The sequence below is a fragment of the Anabrus simplex genome, chromosome 10 (genome assembly GCF_040414725.1).
Source record: "Anabrus simplex isolate iqAnaSimp1 chromosome 10, ASM4041472v1, whole genome shotgun sequence".
NCBI lineage: Eukaryota > Metazoa > Arthropoda > Insecta > Orthoptera > Tettigoniidae > Anabrus > Anabrus simplex.
In genome coordinates, this window is record NC_090274.1 from 124627294 (window position 1) to 124648316 (window position 21023).

General features: G+C 38.2%; 1 protein-coding gene across 2 annotated transcripts in view; it reads right to left on the bottom strand.

Moving 5' to 3' along the window:
* The window catches only part of LOC136881889 (gastrula zinc finger protein XlCGF57.1-like), a 37123-nt gene extending 16899 nt beyond the window's left edge, over positions 1-20224 (bottom strand). The window contains exons 1-4 of one of the 2 annotated variants that reach the window (XM_068229482.1): positions 20165-20224; positions 14822-14902; positions 1988-2070; positions 1188-1289 (exon numbers count right to left, since the gene is read on the bottom strand). In XM_068229482.1, the coding sequence (XP_068085583.1) occupies positions 1205-1289; positions 1988-2070; positions 14822-14902; positions 20165-20215 (300 nt within the window). In that variant the 5' untranslated portion in view covers positions 20216-20224 and the 3' untranslated portion in view covers positions 1188-1204. Of the gene's footprint in view, positions 1-1187; positions 1290-1987; positions 2071-14821; positions 14903-20164 lie in introns of those variants that run through there. The other variant, XM_067154332.2, reaches the window with a different exon arrangement.
* Positions 20225-21023: the final 799 nt, after the last annotated feature.

Genomic DNA, 21023 nt, shown 5'->3' on the forward strand with positions numbered 1-21023 from the left:
GATGATATTTTGATTGCCTCGAGAACTTTTCGAAGAGCACGCGAGAGATGTCAACCTAGCCCTACAGGAATTGGAGAAGAAGAACTTCAAAATAAATGCCCAGAAAAGTCAGCTTTTCCAAACATCAGTATTATTCCTAGGACATGTAATTAGTGGTGACGGAATTCAGCCCAACCCTGCCAAGATTAAGAGCATCATTGACTTTCCTAGACCTCAGCGCATTAGAAACGTGACACAGTTCCTAGGACTCTGTCAATTTTTCTCTCAACATTGTCCAGATTATACTGAGACTGTAGCTCCTCTTCAGCAACTTCTTCTTACGAATAATAGATGGATAAGGACTGAAGAATTTGCCCTGCGATTGTATCCTTCTCTGTATCAGCTCCAAAATCACCGTACACTACCTGAAGTCCTTCTCATGCCCAAAACCCACGAACATTTCCTCGCACAATACCATTAAGAACACAACACAAACTCGGAGAACTCATATCACCACAGAGCTGCTTGCCACCATCTTGACCTATTTTCTGGTTATTTTGTTGTGATGAGCTGCCGATATAAATATTCAAGAACAGCATTCTTGCAAAATTGAACATTTGAATCATTCACTTTCATCCTACACAGCCAGACTAAAGGCAGTGTTGCCAACATTCCTATACCAGAATATACTTTCCACCAGCCTGAACACCGAGGATACGAAAGCCAACCTCTCGCTCTGAATCAACCCCAATTTTGCTTTTGTTTACTCACTTTATTTAACCGTACCACGTTGCATTTCTCAAACAGGCTGCTTAGCTGTTACTCATGACCATATTTGAGTTTTATTGATTTGATAGTTCTTGGAACACTGTGATGAGCGAGTGAGGTTTTGCATTTCTATCATACATTGCCTGTGATTGTGCAGAAATCAGCTCCTACTTACACTGTCAGATGTAAGAAGAAAGACTGTGGAAGAGCAACAGGAGGCCAAGTTAAATGTTGGAGAGCAATAGAATTGACATATAGACACTTAAATATCTCCAAACTGCATGGAGCAGTGTTTATAATGAGGTGATAGAGGTGAAGAAGAATAAACAAAATACAGATGATGGAATATAACACACCAGCCACTGTGGATCATTCCTGCATTTTCAGCCACTGGATCCCAAAATAAAATTTTCAAAGGACACAATAACTTCTGACTATGGAAAGCATATTGAGTATATCAGAACATGGTCATCCAACTGCTAATAATCACGCCTTGAAATATGAGAAAGATTCCAGGCAGGTTCTTGATGTTATTCTTCCATCTGAAACAACATTAAAAAAATATGTACCTAATAACACCAAGATAAAAATCTACTATGCCATCATATGAGCCATTATATTTAATAGTTTTGAAACTTAGCAAGCCATTGAAGGCGACAGTAAATATATCGATATCACAGAAAGAAGGTATTTGCGAAGTATCACTAATGAAAGAAATAGGGGTTTTGAAGGAAAAAACATAAAGATGTAAAGAGGCATGAAAGGGGAAAGAATCAAGTGCCTAATACACACCAAGTTGATTCTCCGGACATGTCATGTTGCAAGAATGGCCAACAGCATAGTCGTGGTCAACCAGACACCCCAAGAACACCTATTACAATATGGAGAAAAGAACTGGGATGGTAATATTAATAATCATTGTACTGGCTCCGATACCGAGTGGTGCCAACTAGGCAGCCAGGTGATCACTAGATACTACAGGCTGACTTATATTAATTTTGTGGAATTTTCTCACGAGCCATGATCAAATCAACAAGTTCGGACCATGAGTGAAGTACAAGAGACAGAATTCGAGAATGATCTGGATGGACCTGTGCTCACCTTGAACCCAAGATATTGGGATATCGAGGAATTCAGTCCACCTCTTGTCTGCAGAGGGAGCTACTCAACATATAAATAGCAAATTCCATATTGTCAAGGGTTAGGGGTATAGAATCTAATTAAGCTGAAGAGTACTTACTTGTCTTCTTCCTTGAAGCAAGTCACCAACTGATCCACTTTGTGTTCATCTACAGTTATTTCATTCTTAATATCGCTGGAAGGCTGTAAGGAACAAATATACAAAACAAAGTAAGAAATGTAGAGTAAACAGATAACTAGAGTAAAAGTTTATAAATAGACATAACATAGCTGACAAAATAAACTGCATAGTTGCAGAATAAAGATATCAATTTATTGTCCCAATGTAAAAAAGAAACAAGCAAACAAGTGTCAAGTCAAAACTATATGAAGAACATGAACAAGAAAAGGAATTAATAATAAGATAAAGAGGACAGCAATGGAAGAGGGAGCAAAAGAAGAAGAAAAACTTGGACAATAATAATCACTTCAATTTTTTTCTTCTCTTCCTACAACTTCCTGTCATCGTATTCACCTTATAATGTGTTCTTGAATGACTGGACACTTGTTTGTTTCTTGTGTTCCCACAGATGACTCTGATTGTCAGATAGACATACACTGGATCTTAACCTGAGAAAGGTCAATCTCTCGCCTACCATGTTCAAGTTCATACAAAAAATAGTCAGTTGTTGAACTTTTCATTGACTCTAGACAATCTGAAGGCTTTATTAATATAGACTTACAACATTTACATTCAGATTTTAAAGGACAATGCTAGCCGTGTTTTCTACAGATGGCAAGTACACCGCATTCCCGGAAGCCCCAGATTGATTCTAGGAGAAGTAAGAGATTATTATCAGACTCTGATGGCTAGTTGCTGGTCCAGTCAGGCTGTATGAGAGCAAAGAACGTGTTAATTGATAGAGAGGTAGAGTTCTTAGTCTAGAAAGCCAAGACTAATGGCCCAGAAAATTTGTTTTGCTCACCACACACCGACTTATAAATTGCAGGCCATCAGGCTGAGCAGGGGTCACTTGACAGGGTAATTAAAAGGACACGTTCAGAGAGTTTAAAACTACCTAGTATGTTTCTTAGACATGACCAGAAAAGCCTAACTTTTTTTAAAAAATTAAAAATTATCATTCATCTGAAGTAGTCTGCACTTGTCTTTGCGTACTATGTTAGATTAATGTTATCTCCCGGCTTTTTTGAAAGAGAGAAACCTTACACTTTGCTTCCTCACAAGTGAACCTTCCACTGTCCTAACAAAGGTGAAAGGATTCAATTTAGTAAAATGTCGTTGATTATTTCATCAACAGAGCAATATTCAAATGAATTCATCATGGATCAACATTCATTGTGCCAGAGGTCGCACGGCACGAGAATGTCCTCGAGATCTTCAAGAAGCTTGCAGCGAAACTGCATAGCCTTACATGACAGTGGCACGGCGGGAAGAAGCCTTTAGCGAGGGACACCAATAAGTGGCAGACGTGTGTCAGCCATGTCATCCTAGTGTCAGTGAAGGAGAAGTGCATGTTCTTGCCGTGTTAATGAACACTGGTTGATGTCATGTGATATGTGAGCTGGCCCAAGATACGAGTTTTGCGAATATGAATGTGCTTCATATTAGAAGGAACACTTGGGCATGGGAAAAATTTCAGCAAAATGGGTTCAGCATGATTCAACAGAAATGCAGAAATGATTATGATACGATGCTGCTTGTAACCATTTGGAGTACTGTAAGTACAAAGAAGAGGCATTCTTATGAAGTATCGTTATGCTGGATGAGACATGGGCTGAATTGTATGAGCCACAGCTGAAATGCTGATCGAAATTATGGCATCATTACGGGAAACCACAAAGTTTGAGAGTTCGTGAGAACCCCAGCCATGTGAAATTTACTGTTATACTCAAATATGACTCTGATGGATTTATCCTAATGTACTATGTACCCCCACAGCATACCGTCAATGTGTATTACCCATCATTTTCCACGACAACGCACGGCACCATACAGTGCAAACATGGCTGATTTGTTCGGTCGATGGGGCTGGGAACTGCTGTACCCTATACTATAATCCACAGGTTTAAGCCATTGTGAATTTGACTTGATTCACAAGATGAAGGATCCACTTCTGGGCCTTTGCTCCAGAACTGTTTCAGAGATTGGTCAGGCAGTAAACTTCTCCATTCGAACTATCAACATATCAGGTGCAGCAACAGATATCCTATGATGCCCACATCGTTGGTAACAAGATGTACACAATGCTGGTGACTACTCTGAACGACAGTAAATCACATTCATATCTTTTGTATGAGTTGTAATTGAATATTTGCTACTATTAAAGTTCCAACCCTCGAATATGTAAAATAAGTTTCTATTTTCAAACTTGCTTCATGCTGCTCTGGCACAGATAGGTCTTATGGCAATGATGGAATACGAAAGGGCTAGGAGTGGGAAGGAAGCAACCTTGCCATTAACTCATTGGTGCCGACTTACAGAACTGTTCCTTACGCCGCCAATTTGGACCGACCATCGTCATACGGAACTGTTCTTTCTTTTTTTTTTGTAAGTTGCTTGACGTTGCACCGACACAGGTCTTATGGCGACGATGGGACAGGAAAGGACTAGGAGTGGGAAGGAAGCAGCCATGGCGTTAATTAAGGTACAGCCCCAGCATTTGCCTGGTGTGAAAATGGGAAACCATGGAAAACCATTTTCAGGGCTGTCGAGAGTGGGGTCGACAGAACTGTTCTGTACCAACCTATAAACATTTGTAGTTTTAGTTACTAGCAACTGATAAGTCTTGCACCGCATGCAGATTACTCCTTGAAGTTCAGTGAAACTTCTACTCTAGTGTCCGAAAGTTAAGCATAACCACTAAACGAAGCCATATCGCCTGATAGGAATGTCAGACGGATTACTGGACAAACGGAAACTGAATCACACACTATGTCACACAACTTGTCCAAAAAACCAGTTTTAGAGAGGTTCTGATAGCTAAGGTACACCTTTGCAAACAACTAAAAAATCTTAGCAAAGTCTTCCACCCCTAATGGCCAAACATGCTACGCGACGTGGCATGCTCTCTATCAGATGGTCCAAGAGCTCTTGTGGAAGTCGATCCCATTCCGCCGAGAGGGCAATGCGAAGGTTTTGGAGGGTCCTTGGCGGAGGCTGACAGGATGCAATTCACCTCCCCAATGGCCAGTCCATGTGATGAATGTCTTCCCCAGCCGGATATTCATCCACCAGGCAACGCGATGCGGTCGAGCATTATCGTTCATTAAGAGGAGGTCTGGACCAACCGCAACCCTGAAGAGTAGAATATGTGCTCACAGTACGTCATCCTTGTCTCTCCGAGCATTAACAGTGTTCCCTCCACCACCCACGAAGATGTGCAGGTCCGTGTGGCCATTCAACATGATGCCGCTGCACACCATGACGCCACCAACACCATAAAAGACCTGTTCCACGATTTTCCTGTGGTTGTATCGTCTACCCGGTTCTTTTCACATTAATGTGTGACGGGAATCGTTCTGCAAACTGAAGTGGGATTCATCTGTGAAGAGCACTTGCCTCCATTCATTCATGGTCCAGTTTCGATGTTGACTGCTCGACAGTAAACGGGCCCATCTCCGTGCTGGAGGGAGTGGGACGCACACCGCTGGACATCAGGAAAACAACCCTGCTGTTCTGAGGCCCCGGTACACAGATTGCCGGGAAACGGCAACCCCTGACACAGCTGAAGGCTCCGGCGACAATCACCTTGCAGACACATTCCGATTTCGTCAGGCGGTTAAGGTCCGATATTGGTCCTGCTGTGGGGTGGTTACCCTTGGTCGGCCTTGTACTGGCCTACGACTAACATCTCCTGAGTCACGAAATCGTCTCCAAAGCCTGGAAATGACACACTGTGGCACATTCGAGGATATGGCGACTTTGGTCTGTGTCTGGCCTGCTTCCAGGCGATCGAATATTCTAGCCTGCTAACGGGGACCAAACAGCATAATTGTGTCGTCACGATCACCACAAGACTACACTCCACTCATTATAAAAAGGCAAACACGACTGAGGGAATATGGAACGTGGGCACTGGCTATGTTTATATTGCGGTTACGCCGCTAGTCAAAGCTGGCAACACTCCTTTCCCTTACAGAGGGAACAAGTAAGGTTGGCAGGTGCATATCACAGAGATAAGTTTTTTAAGGTTCAACCCCTTCAATACAAATTACCAGTTGTATAAGATATTATTTACAACATTTATTTAATAATGGCACCTGTTCTGATATTTAAATGTCATCATTAGCCATAAAATACATTAATCACACAATTGAGAAAAGACATGATAATTAAAAGTGAGATTATGATACATAAATACATCCATAGTTTTTTAACAATAAAACATTACAGAGTCCTAACATGTTATCGACGTATAAAAGTCTCTTGAAACACTTACTATAATGTGTGCTGAATAAGATAGTAAAAAACTTATAGCAATCACTTGACACACTGTTTTTGTTGATCTGTTAATTTGCTAATACGCAAATCATCACGTCATATTTACTGTTGCATTTGAATCTTTGGCGATAATTTGTCCATCCATTAAGACCCTTGTTATTCAAATACTGTTAAAGTGAAAACATCATTCGAGTTGATAACACCTTGTTCATGTAACGAACTTGTAGAAATATGCGTTAGTATATCTCGTTACACTCGTCTCAAGAGGCTTGTTGTGTTCATTAAAATTATACAATGATGTATTAATAAAATTATAAAGTAAGAAATGGTTATTAGTAATTGATTGTCCTTCCATCTTCTCTTCCGATATAATACAGGTGAACTAAAATTTCCCCATTCAATAGGAAGGATTTGAATCAGCCTGAAGCGAAATCAAAACAAAGGAATTATAAGTATTAACATATAATGGGCCTGGACAAGCTTAAGTGTGTGTAATATACGGTATATGTGGCTCACCTTGGACAGCGTGTTGAGAAGCTACAGTTTGTGAGAAGGTACGGACTAATACTGATGGGTGGAGTGTAGTGAGGTAGGATATACCTGGTGGGAAGAGCGGAAGGGGGAGGAGCGGGTTGGGGGACGATAGGAGGAGGGGTTTAAGACGGGACCTTTGAAAAGTGTGGTAGGGGTTTGTTACGTGATAGGGTATTGTTCATCGTGCTAAATATTGACCATCTATTGGGAAGATCGACATATCTAAAGACTTTAATTGAGAAATCAAAGAGAATGTTAGATTTTTCTGAGATTTTGATCAGGTTCAAATTGGAGTTAAAGAACTGATCCAAGTGAATCAAGCATTCTTCTGTGACGTTGAGAACAGGGCCTTTGTTTACGTTCATAAGAACCTCTAAATCCTGTTTTATGTTACTGAAGTTATGCTTGAAATCTTGAACATGTTGTCTGACTGTCAAGTATCTATTACGTTTTATGGTATTTACATGCACCATGTATCTGATATTGAAGCTCCTCCCAGTCTGCCCAATATACGAGGACTCACAGTTTTGACATTGGGATCTGTAGACACCTTTCTTTGATAAATGTCAGTTTTATTAATTGAGCTGGTATTTTATATGATGCCCATATTTCTATTATCAGTTCGATATGCGATTTTTGTGTTATGTTTCATCAAAATTTTCGTAATGCTGTAAATATCTTTATTGAAAGTAAAGGTTAAATAATGATCAGGTTTAGTTTTCTCTATAGTTAAAGTTGACTTTAAACAATATATGTGATTATTGATAATGCGCAATATAAATGCAATATCATACCCCTTATATTTAGGTATGGAGCGAATTGTACTTAACTCTTTACTTAAATTTTCTTTATTTACTGAAGTTATGCTTGAAATCTTGAACATGTTGTCTGACTGCCGAGTATCTATTACGTTTTATGGTATTTACATGCACCATGTATCTGATATTGAAGCTCCTCCCAGTCTGCCCGATCTACCATACTCCTGTAGGTAGCAAATTTGTGTGCTTTGGGATGGAAAAATCTTTCTTGATGGTAGTAGCTGTCTGTGCCAGTTTCATGTAAATATTGCATTCTATCGAAGAAGGAATTCTGTTTAACGTGAGACCTAGAAAATGTATGCTTGCATTTGACTCAGATTCCACAATGAACTTTATCTGCGGATCAATATTATTTAAATTGTTAAGGGTGGAGTCTGTACCAGTAATTATTTTGTCAAGGATAACGAGAGTGTCAACTACAAACGTGGCCCAAAATTTCATATTCGCAAAGTCACTATTGTTATTTATTGCTAATATCCCTGAGGCCGGTGACCCCATAGCCAAACCATCCTGCAGATATATGCAAATATTAAAATGGAAGAAATTATTTTTAACTACTAGTTTCAAAATTTCCTTGAAATCTTGAATCTCGAATTTATTGAGGTTACTATATTTATTTTAATTATATTGGATAATAGGAAAAAGTTTCTTAGTATTGATACTCGGATAGATATTTGTTATGTCAAAAGAATGCAACGAGTGGAAAGGCTGTATAATTATATTATCATTAACTCAATGGTATTTTTCACAGACATTTTCGACAGAAAATTATAATTCTTTCTTAGAAATTTCAGGGTAAATTGTGTTAATTTATACAATGGGCTTGGCCTATAATTGATGATAGGGCATATGGGGACGCCGGCTTTATGGCTCTTAGGTAAAGCATTCATTACTGGCAGTCTGGGATTCATAGTTATTAGTTTTGTCTTCTCGTGTTCTCTAAAAAAACGACGTATTTTTTAGGGCTGATTTTAGGAGACGTCGTATCTGTTGGGTTGGATCTTCGTTTTTCTTTTCTGCATAATCTGTTTTCTCCATTATTAGTCATGTTCTCTTTATCTGCCCTAGAGATAATGAGGTTCTTATCTTTAGCTTTCCTTTTTTGATGTTTATTACCTGTTCCCGTTCTACAAAATGTTCTTGGTTTCAATTGTTACTAGTAGGTAATGTTCGTTTTTTGATACATGGATTTTGTTCAGTTTTCTTCTAATGTCGAACCCGACCCCATCTTGTATTTCCGGAAGCATTTTATTAAGAAATGCTTCAAACTCAATAATCATTTTCTGCTATTTGCTTTACGTCGCACCGACACAGATATGTCTATTGGCGACGATGGGACGGGAAAGGCCTAGGAAGTGGAAGGAAGCGGCCGTGGCCTTAATTAAGGTACAGTCCCGGCATTTGCCTGGTGTGAAAATGGGAAACCACGGAAAACCATTTTCAGCGCTGGCGACAGTGGGGCTCGAACCCACGATCTCCCGATTACTGGATACTGGCCGCACTTAAGCGACTGCAGCTATCGAGCTCGGTAATAATCATTTTAGTAGTGGCATTGATTATATTCGTGTTCAGCCAATTGTGTTTCGGACCTTCTTCTAGTATCTTGTTTTCTGCTCTGTTAGTACTGTCTTTGACAAATTTACAACGGGAGGGTGAAATTTCTCAGTCAAGTTGCTTAAATGGTTATGATTTTCTGTTTCCCTTTTTGTACCCGTTTTTCGTCGCATTAGGCTTAATTGGTTGAAATTTTTTCTGATACAAGCTGTTTTTGGGCTAATACTTTCTGCTCTCTTCTTGAAAATTTCTCCTTTCTTATCAAGAAGAGAGCAGAAAATATTTTAAGTTCAACATAGCGACTAACTTAACAGGTGTTATTTATTTATTTATGAATTGAAAATTACTCTATTTCAAGTGTTTTATTAAATGACAAAGCAAATGTAAATTTAGACACAAAAAACATTTTATTATTTTTTAGATGTAATTAGGGACTAAGTTCCAAGAGCAGAAAGATTTCAAATTTCAGCATATAGTGACTAATTTAATAGATTTTATTCACTTATCAATTTGAAATTTTCTTTTAAAGTCTGTAATATATGACATAGTAAGTAAGTAAAATTGAAACACAAAGATATATTTTTAAAATTTCAAGGTAGACACTGTATATAATTGTCCTGTTGATAAGTATATTTGTACCAATGTACAAAGTCCGAAATTCATTGACGTTTTGGCACCGCTGAAGAAGAGAGTAGTTAGCTCTAGAAACATGTATGGTAATTAAGTACAATAAAATACGTAAAGTACTGACAAGGCAGGAAAGTGTTCTATAGAAATTTCAATATAAGTCAATACGGACAGGATTAAGCAACATGGTGAAAGTAATCAATGCTAACAATATTCTCGCCATAAAATGGTAAGACAGAAAGGATGTGCATTTACTTTCAACTGTTGATAAGGACTGGACTTTGACGTAAAATTCAAAGAAAATGAGGTGGAAGAGAGGAAGTAGTGAAAAACCCCATGGGTATTGGAAGTTACAACCGGAAAATGAGTGCAGTATATCGTCAAGACAAAGTCCTTTCATGTTTCCCCGTAACGCGATGGACTATCAAGGGTTATAAAAAGATAATGCTGTATCTATTGGATATGGCTATCTTCAATTCATACATTGTGTTCATGAAGGTTACTGGCCGGTGGCTGCATTACACAGAATTTCTCACAGCATTTGCTGAGCGATTGTTGCAAAGTGTTGCTCTCCTGGCTAGAACAACAAAAGGAAGAACACCCAGTCAACACAGCCACCTGCAGATTCAGGCAAATATATGGGGACATTTTCCAGTGCCTATTCCTCCAACAGAAAGGAAGAAACATCCTTCTAGGCCCTGCAATGTTTGCAAGGGTCATAAAATATGGTCTGAAGTGAGGTGGCTATATAAAAAACGTGGAATTCCACTTCATCTGGAGAGCTGCTTCAAAAGATATCACACTGAAGACTGAGAAACAGTTAATGAACAGTTAGGCATTGACCTGTGATGTATATAGCTTTGACGAAATGCCACTTTTTGACCAATCCTCAATATACAAAAACATAATTTTCGAAAATAAATAGTTTTCTGTCCCTGCAGGTTAGATTATTAGTCAGGTTCCAATGGGTTAATTAAAGTATAGTTTCAAAATTTACCTGGTTTAAATGTGGGAAACCACAGCCATCTTTGGAAGAATGGCTGAGAGAGAAGTGCAAGGATGCTGAAGGTTTTATGATCCTAGGAAAGGTAGAAACTGCATGCAGGAAAATCAAGGAAGCCTTTGGAGAAAGGAAAACTAGATAAGAAAGAGTAGTGCTGATGGATTGGATATGGAGGAACACAGTCAACAGGTTGCTGATAATCCTATGAATCGGCAGTCCAATGATTGGGCTCATTTCATATGTGCATCTTTCCCACTGTATCCAAGCAAATCCCCTCAACAAAAGATCAGATGGAAAAACCTTCTAGCAAAAAAGACGAAGCAGAAATATGGTAAAAACATATCCCGCACCAGTATCAAGGTAAAGAAGTAGATGATAGGGTTCTGGAAATATAACTAGGTTGTTGATGCTGATGAAATGGGAGTCCCAATTTTTAGGTCAGAATTCAAGAAGTTTTGAAAGACATAAGTATAAACAAGGCACCAGGAATTGACGATATACTCTCAGAATAACTGACTGTTATAACAGAAACCAGAATGGTGAGGTTATTCCCTTTATTGTGCAAGATACACAGAAAAGGAGAATTGCCATACGATTTTTGGTAGAATGATGTTATATCTATTCCCATGAAAGCCGGTGCTAACAAGTGTGAAAACTATTGCACCATTAGTTTAGTATTGACAGACAGTTTGACACTGAGTTGGAGGACATCACTTTGGCTACAGAAGAAATGTAAGAACACATGAAGCAATCCTGACTTTACGTCTGATCTTAGAGGATTGAATTAAGAATGACAAGCACACATCTGTAGTGTACATAGAACAACAAAAGGCATTCGTTATCAGATACCGAGAAAGAAGAATAATTTACAATCTGCACAAAAATCAGTCTGCTGGGATAAAAATCGAAGACTTTGAGAAAGCAGCAGTATTCCATAAGGGAGTGAGGCATGACTGGATGATCCTCCTCCTTCACAATGTTCATATAGATGAAAGACGCAGTAAAGAAAATCAAAGAGGAATTTGGAAAGGGTATCACAATCAAAGGAGAGGAAATCAAATCTCTGAAATTTGCTCATGATATTGTTATTTTATCTCAGTCTGCACAAGATGTGGAGAAATTGGTGAATGGTACAGACAGAGTCTTGGGGAAGGAGTACAAGACCAAAATAAATAAATCCAAAAGGAAAGTAATGGAGTGCAGTAGAACAAAGTCAGCTGATGCAGGAAAAATTAGATTAAGAAATGAACTTCTAAAAGTAGAAGATGAATATTGTTACTTGCATATTAATTAAACTAACTACAGCAGAAGTGATGAGGACATAAAATGCAGACTGCAGGCTAGCACAAGCAAGGAAGGACTTTCTTCAGAAAACAAATTTGCACCTTTCAAACCGTGATAAACTGATTACTTAAATGTTTTTGAATACATTAGTCTGGGGCGTCGTGTTGTATGGAAGGAAAACATGGACATATCTCAGGAACAAAACAGGGTAGAAGCTCCTGAAATATAGTGTTAAAGATGAATGCTGAAGGTGAGTTGGGTAGATCGAATCACGAACCACGAGATACGGAATTAAATTGGTAAGAGATCAATTTGGCTAAATTTGACAAGAAGAGATAGAATGATAAGACATTTCTTAAGACACCCTGGACTTAGTTGGTTTTTGAGGGAATTGTAGTCAGTAAGAACAGTTGGGGCAGACCAACATAGTAATATGACAAGCAGATCAGAGCAGATATATGATGTAGTAGTTATCTAGAGATGAATAGGACACGACAGGAAAGGGGGACATGAAGGGTTGCATCAAACCAGTCTTTGGACTGATGACTCTCAAATAATAACAAGTGAACATTTGTGTCCTGGTTAACAGAGACTGCAATTCATTTCCAAGAGGGCATGCTGAAAACCCGGTTATATTCATTAAACAAGATGAATAACCCAGACCAGTGCACTTCCAAAACAGAATGTATTTAAGCCAAACATGGTCATACTGTATTACACTTTTCTCCATATCACCCAAAATTGAATCCCATTAAGCTGATATGGGCAAGTGTCAAGAATAGCATTTCTGAACAAAATGTGATGTTCAGAATGGAAGCATTTCTATAATTTATAGCAAACAAATTGTTTCTATTAAAAATGAGGACTGGAAGTAAAATTTGTGAGCATGTAAATAAATTAGATCAGTAATTTCAACTGAAGGTTTATTGGACCATGGTAAACATAAACGTGGGAAGTGAAATGGAAGGAAATAGTGACAGTGAAGGAAGCAATACTGATACCGCAAGAGAAAGTGGTTATAAAACCACAGACACTGCCAGCGGAAGTGAAATAGACATGGATAAAGAATGTGATGAAACTGTGGGAGGGGCATTCTCTAAGAGATTTAGTATGCCTAGATATAGTGACAGTGAAGGATCCATAGTCTTCTACCAAGTGATTAACATACTCAGTTATGTGTTATGTGCAGTTACGTATGTAATTATTGGAAGGATTTGTGAAAGGCTTCTTAAGAGGAATACTATAATATACTATAATTTACCTATGTATGCTCGAACTTAGTCCTTGTCACCTTCCACTAGAGCGCACCTCCTGTCCTGCACTTAAATGAGTGTTCTCCATAATTTGCAAAAGCTGTAACCAAAGATTGTGAATTTTTCCTCAACAAGACACAAGCAGTGTAAAAGAGAAACCTACACCGTCAGAAATCTTTCTGATGTACAACATAAGGACAGACATGGTAAAAAATATGGTATATTTAGGGAGTAACATAGGACCATTGTGCTGAAATCAAATGCTGGACAGAGAAACTAGAGTCCATCTTCATTAGCATGTGGCAACTAATATCCCGAAACAATCTCAGAATAAAGCCCAAAAAGAGAATAACAAAGTGCTGTGCCCTCTCCACCCTACTCAATACAGTAGAGCCCAATACATTTTATTACCCACAGAAAAGAGAATCCAAACTTTCAAGATGTGGATATATAATGGCAAATTGTATAATTCCTGTGGGTTATTTTCATGTTGCACCAACGGAGATAGGTCTTATGCCGAGAACAGGATAGGAAAGGGGTAGGAGCAGAAAGGAAGCAGCCATGGCCTTAATTAAGGTACAGCTCCAGCATATTAATGATATGAAAATGGGAAACCATAAAAACCATCTTCAGGGCTGCCGACAGTGGGGTAGCCCACACAACGAGGTATCGACCTTAGCTTATCAAGACAATTGAACTCAAGAGTCTGAAACACATGTATCACATTATGAGGACTCCTAAAAAGGACAGTCTGTGCAAGTAATATTTTAAGGAAAAAATTTAGGCAAAAGAGGACTTAGAAGAAGACAGACATCTCTGATCAACATTTTGAAGAAATGGGTTGGAGCTCTTTGGCACATGACAAAAGGATGATAGCCATGCTCATAGGCTAAATCTAGTTAGGGTAAGGTAGCAGTAACGGTGAAGAAACCAGCCATCAGTGCCATGCAGTGGAGGGACTTTGAACAATAACAGCTGCTAAATATTACCTAGCATAAAGTTTCGAACTACATGACAAAAATGATATGGGCAAGTGTCAAGAATAGCATTTCTGAACAAAATGTGATGTGCAGAATGGAAGCATTTCTATAATTTATAGCAAACAAATTGTTTCTATTCAAAATGAGAACTGGAAGTAAAATTTGTGAGCATGTAAATAAATTTGAAGATCAGTAATTTTTTTTTTTTTTTTTGCTAGTTGTTTTACATTGCACAGACACAGATAGGTCTTATGGCAACAGAAGAAAATAGGAAAATCATTTCAAAATGTTGGAAATCCCACTATACATATTTTCAAAGATCTTCAAAATGTCTTCTTTAAAATGAGGAGTTGCTCAATGAAGTCTATTCAGCAGTTTGTTACAATTTCCATTATCAGAAAAATGTCTTCAAAATATTAGATTACTTCAAATGTGTTCACCTGTGTTTCTCTTGGCACTGCCAACTCTGATTTTGGTTCTTCTTTCAAATGCATCTCTTCTGATATAATCTTGTAATTGTCCTGTGGAAAAGTTAATATATTAGGCAAATTTTTCAGAAACATCTGGGAATATATTTATATACAAGTGGGCTTAACAATTCATCATTTCCTAGTAAATGAGACAGTTTGGGTTCAAATCTTCATTATCTTTTGTCAGAAAATCTCCATGTTGAGCATCCATAAAAGCATGACAACTAAGAGACCTCCAGGTGTGGAGGAATGTTCTGTTTGAATGGTCAGATTTATTTTTGAAGAGTAGAACAATTATATAATATAAAACCTCCCAAAATAACACCAAATGATCAGGAAAATGTACAGACTTACCTGAAAATAATTTGCTGATTATAAACAAAACAATTCTGAAAAATTAACATCTTCATAATTTATCACTGTTATATTTCACATCATGTACCAACAAATAGAACTTAGCAGGAAAATGTATCTTCCATATTTCCTCTAGTATATGAAGTGCTCAGCCTGAAGGCAGGGAGGATCTTTAACAGCTCTACGATCAGCTGCAATAGATTACTAGGTGTCACTGAGGAGGTAAAATAAGGAAATAAAGAGTAAGGTAGTTTTCCATTGCTTTCCTCTTCCGGTGCTGTTACATACCAGTCTCTCATGTTTGCTGAACTGTACACACAGACCAGCTATTTCACAACTTTTCCTATAGGATCTCGCTGTATTACCCATACTGCTCATATCTCAGTCACTTTCATATTGTAAGAGCCAAGGATGAGACTGAGACCCAAAATACAAGTGACAAACCTGTTCTGGGCCAATCCAGAAGACAACAGGCATTGAGCATACAGTACCTCACAGGACATGGATTAGGGCAGGCCACCTCATATGGAAGTCATAAGCCCTATATAACATGAACAATAAACTATATGTTATCTACAATATCATTGAGGGCCTGTATGCCTGACATCAGTGCTCCTTGTAAAGGCACGAGTACATATGGTCAGCTGACAAGAGACAGTAGGTTCGAACCACTATTTCCCGAATACACGCTAACAGCTCTATGACCCTAACCGCATGGCCACTTGCTCAATATAGATATATTGTGCATTGTGACAGGACTTCATATGTATTGAGAAGCAAAAGTTCAGGTTGTTGTCTCAAGAATGCCAGCCCTATGTTCAGCATACGGCTGCACTAATCAGTGTAACTAATCCCAAGATACATTTTGTTTTAACTAAGTTTACTGAATTATAACTGACATTGCTTTTGCAAATCCTGTTTGATATTAAACCAATTTTAATGTCTAAACAGAGGAAGTACTGTGAGGCAGAGTTATTATTCATTTGATCATGTTTCTGACTTACTTTCTAAAGACCAAGGAATTAACTCAACAGTGGGTTGTGAGGATGGAAAGAGACAAATTGTACCCCTCCCAATACAGTCATTTATGCTCTGCACACTTCGAAGTTAAGTACCTGTATCAAATGATCAGTGGATATTTCTGCCAAACATGACATGGTTCTAAGCATTTTATTTTCCCTCACATTTGCAAACAAAGAAAATAGAGTGCTCACTGCCAATAAAACATCATCAAGAAAACCCACCAGAGGCAACCTGTTAAAATTTAAGCATACAAAGTGGGGACTAACCATTTGGTGCTCCTATTTATCATGCAATTTAAAATTGTAGTGATTTCGGTGACGCTGTTTTAAAATTGTATTTTTAAATCCCCAAACCTGTGACCAAACCTACAGCTTTTGTCCCATTCCTAAGAAATTAAAGCAGCAATTGCTGCAGGCTACCAGGAAAATAAACAGCTGAAATCATAGCAAAACAAACAAAGAGGAACAGGACGAAACTCTTCCATCAGCAAGAAATCATTGAAGGTCTTCACAAGAATAAACATAATGATTCATGTTCTGGATAGCTATTTCCAAGAGGTGATCCAAGACCTTGTCAGGCTTCAGGCCAACCCAACCATGCATTGATATCCCCAGTATCCCTATTGTTACTGGTACCATAGGAAATTTCTACACCACCACATCTTCAAATTCTTTGTCACTGGGCAACATCTATTGATGGTTTTACAGAGGAGAACAGTACGTGAGGCACTATATAATTTTAGGGATCAGCACTGCGTGTTGATAGTTCCTAAATCATGAAGAAGTCATAGATCAAATGCGTAAATGTAGTACGGAGCAAGTTGTTGAAGAATAGCAAGACGTGTGGATCGGCATTTTGCTTAATGAACTACAACTAAAAATACATATTTGATCCTAGACCTCTTCATAATATTGAATTTCCAACACACAGTGCTCCATAAAGTGTTAGGGTGCTTCTTAGACAGTATCTGATGGAATTTTTTAGACTTCACATTTTGTTTACCTGTGCATTGCGATTGGCTGAAATTTCAACACACAGTGCTCCCTACAGTGTTTTAGTGCTTCACAAACAGCAACTGATAGAATAATTTGAACTTCACATTTTATTCACCTGTGCATTGTCTTTTATACTTATTTGTGATCAGCTGATGATGACCAAGAATAATGGTCAAAACTGGCACCAATTATAATTAAGCAGGAATGTAAAGTTACATTTCTTATTGTAATAGTATTGGAAGGTTGAACCATCATATATCATCTTTTAACTTAATAGTGTGTAAAATATAACTCTAAATCAATTAAATATGTGCAGTATTTGCATCTTTTGCAGTGTTACATAACATCACCTTCATATCCGTACTGGCAGTACTGAATTATACACCTACAAGACTTTCTTACATCCTCTTAATCAATACTTATTTCTGGGTAACTTCACTGATAACTTCAGGCCATGCTGCCAATGCGGGAAAACATGGACATTGCACTAATGCAATTCATATTTTGTATTGAATATGAGGAACCAGTAGAGTCCTATAAAGGTATAATTCCTCACTGACACACGTGGATTGGTGCAGTGTAATGAGTCTACATGACACACATCCTTTTCTTATCATCATGGTTGAGATGCACAGTATGGAAGATATGACACATTTATTGTTCTTTGCCCCAGTGCTTAGACATTCATGTTTTTCTATACGTGTCAGTTCAAAAAATCTGCAAAAGGCCACAATTATTATTATTATCATTATCAATATTCTTAATGGCTAAATTAAGATGAGAAAGACCATTCCTTGTAAATTTTGTTTCATTCTTATTCTAACAGCAAGACTCTTCCTTAATGGGGCTGACTGATCAAAAATCACCACCAAGAAGGTGAACCAAAAGTGAACCAACACTCAAATCAGATAGCATTTTTGTGTATCATGTAATAAGGCAATAAACTGATGATTGTATGTAAGAATGCATTTAGTATTTTGTACTGCACAAAGAGGCCCTTCCTGGCAAGATGTAGTGTTTACAGTGCACTGTGTCTTCTGGTATGGGCTAGAACATTGACCTGTCTTAGTCCTATTCTTGGCTTTGACAATATTAAAGTGGCTGAGGTATGAGTGATGTTAGTAATGCCATTCCTTATGCAGCCAGTCCATGCTATGAATGGTGTGAAAAATGTCGCTCATAGGGTCGGTTGGTGCACACAATTCAGTGGGCTTGGCAGACTGATATGCAATAGCGACTTCTAGCTCAGTGAGGAAAGCAACAGGAAACTACCTCTCCCCTCATTTCCTAGTATGCCTCTTCAGTGACACCTAGGCCATCTATGACAGCTAATGGTGAACCTGTTGAGGATCCAACCCGCCTTCGGGCTGATTACCCAACATACATACATACATACATACATACATACATACATACATACATACATACATACATACATACATACTGCATAAAGAACAGAGGAATCTTCCGGATAACTTCATACCATGCTGCCAATAGTGGCAAACATGTACACTGCGCTAATGCAATTGTTATCCATGAACACATTATGAAATATCCTGATAAAGGAACAGATACATACTGTAACCGTTCATCACTATGCCATAGGCATGTTAGGAGATTTTGTCAACCATATACGCCGTTTCCGCAACATTCTGCTACATATAGTGTCATATTTAGCAATTCACGCCCCTAACCCGGACACGAGTTGCGATACGCTCTGAATGGTCACTCGGTAAACACACCAGGCCCAGCTTTGCTTTTTTAAGAGAGTGAGATGAGATTTTGTGGCTTTTCATTCTCTCGTCAGTCCAGCTATCAGATGCACGTCGGCGAATCCTTGCTACCGAAATGGGCAACTTTGGGGTAAGCATTGTTGGTTTCAGTTCCACCTTAACTTTTACATTTATGTTCGCTTGTACTTTCACATAGGAGTTTGCCCTACTCGCCCAGACTCACCTCCCAATTTCTCAGATGACTTACAAAGCACGTTTACTTTCATTTTGTATGCTATTTGTATCTTTGTGTTTCCTCTTAGCCTCAAAATTGTATGGTAGAAATCGCATTATGTTAAGATATCTCTAGTTAACCTCTTGACCTAATAGCAAAGCTCTTGGCAAATTACATCTAATTTGTATTTTGGAAATGGTGTAACTGAATTGTTTGGATAGATGAAGTTTGTTTGGAATTTTCTTTGTAATGTATATTTTGGAAAATAATACCTTGAACCAAGGAATCACGGTTGATTTTTCTACAAACCTGCAACCTTCATATTCCAATGGCCCTGGTAAATTTCCCAGACCCGCTCCACATTCCTGTATTACAGTCGTCATGTTGCCCAACATGATGTTGTTTCTATTGGCGCAGTTCATCTGATGTTTTATGGTGTGCTAAGGTTTTAAAGGTGCCGTGTAATTTGTTTGGTTTCCCCTTTTCTTAAATGTGTATCATGTAACCACTGGAAACTGGTTACATAATAAAAGGTGCATTTGTGTAATCCTAAAAAATATACATAGTTAATTTGAGATTAGTATACAAATATATATTGCCTTAAGAATAGACACTGAGCTCGATAGCTGCAGTCGCTTAAGTGCGGCCAGTATCCAGTATTCGAGAACTAGTAGGTTCGAACCCCACTGTCGGCAGCCCTGAAAATGGTTTTCCGTGGTTTCCCATTTTCACACCAGGCAAATGCTAGGGCTGTACCTTAATTAAGCCCACGGCCGCTTCCTTCCCACTCCTAGCCCTTTCCTGTTCCATTGTCACCATAAGACCTATCTGTGTCGATGCAACGTAAAGCAACTAGCAAAAACAAAATAGACATGAAGATACTCACATATCACCTGATCATCAGATAAAAGTAGAGTTACGTAACAAGTCAAACTCAGATGACTGCTAAGGGTTTAATTGTAATCACTATAAAGTTACCTGGAATGATACTTACGCATGAAGTATTAGATGTTTCCTCAAAGCAGATTGGTTCCTCCTTGATCATTAATTCCAAGTCCATTTTAAATAGCATATGAAGGTATAGACGATTCTGGGATGTAGATTATTTCCACAGACCTTGCACTGAAACATGAGCAACAAACACTATTATTGCTGTTTGTAGTCAAGTCTGTAGTTTTAGGTGAATCTTGATATTGTGCTCATAGCCACAGGACCTCCAGTTTTACCTGCAAATTGAACCTCATGGATAAACATTTTCAATGAAAGAACATCCCACACCCACAGAATGGGATTAACTTGCACCCCCCTTGTGAAAAGCCTGTGACTATGCAACATAAATATCACTTTACAATGGCGAAAAATGAAAGTATCCTCCTATTCAATACATCATATATTCCGTCATTAGACGGAGTAAACAAGTTCAGACATGTTTCGGCTCGTTAGAGCCATCTTCAGTGAAAAAATTAGGGGGTTGGAATAATTTACATAATATGAGTTGAAAAAATGCTAAAAAACATAATGAAAGCGCAAATGAAAAAACAAACAAAAGAGAGCCTAGACGGAAACAAAATAGCACAAATATACAATATTTACATCAATATGCAGAGCAAAAAACTTATTGCAACATAATTCAGTGAAACAGGAGATAATTTGAAATAATAATTGATACTAAAAAACTGCGTTAACCTAAGAAACCAGGGAATGAGAAAACAAATGATGCAGATGGAAATGAATAATGGTAGCACATGGTGAGGTTGTGGACCTCATAGTTTACAAATTATTAGTTTATAAAAACGACAAAACAGTTTGAAATCGCTGTCAAAATCCTAGTGGAAACCCATCACATCAAAATG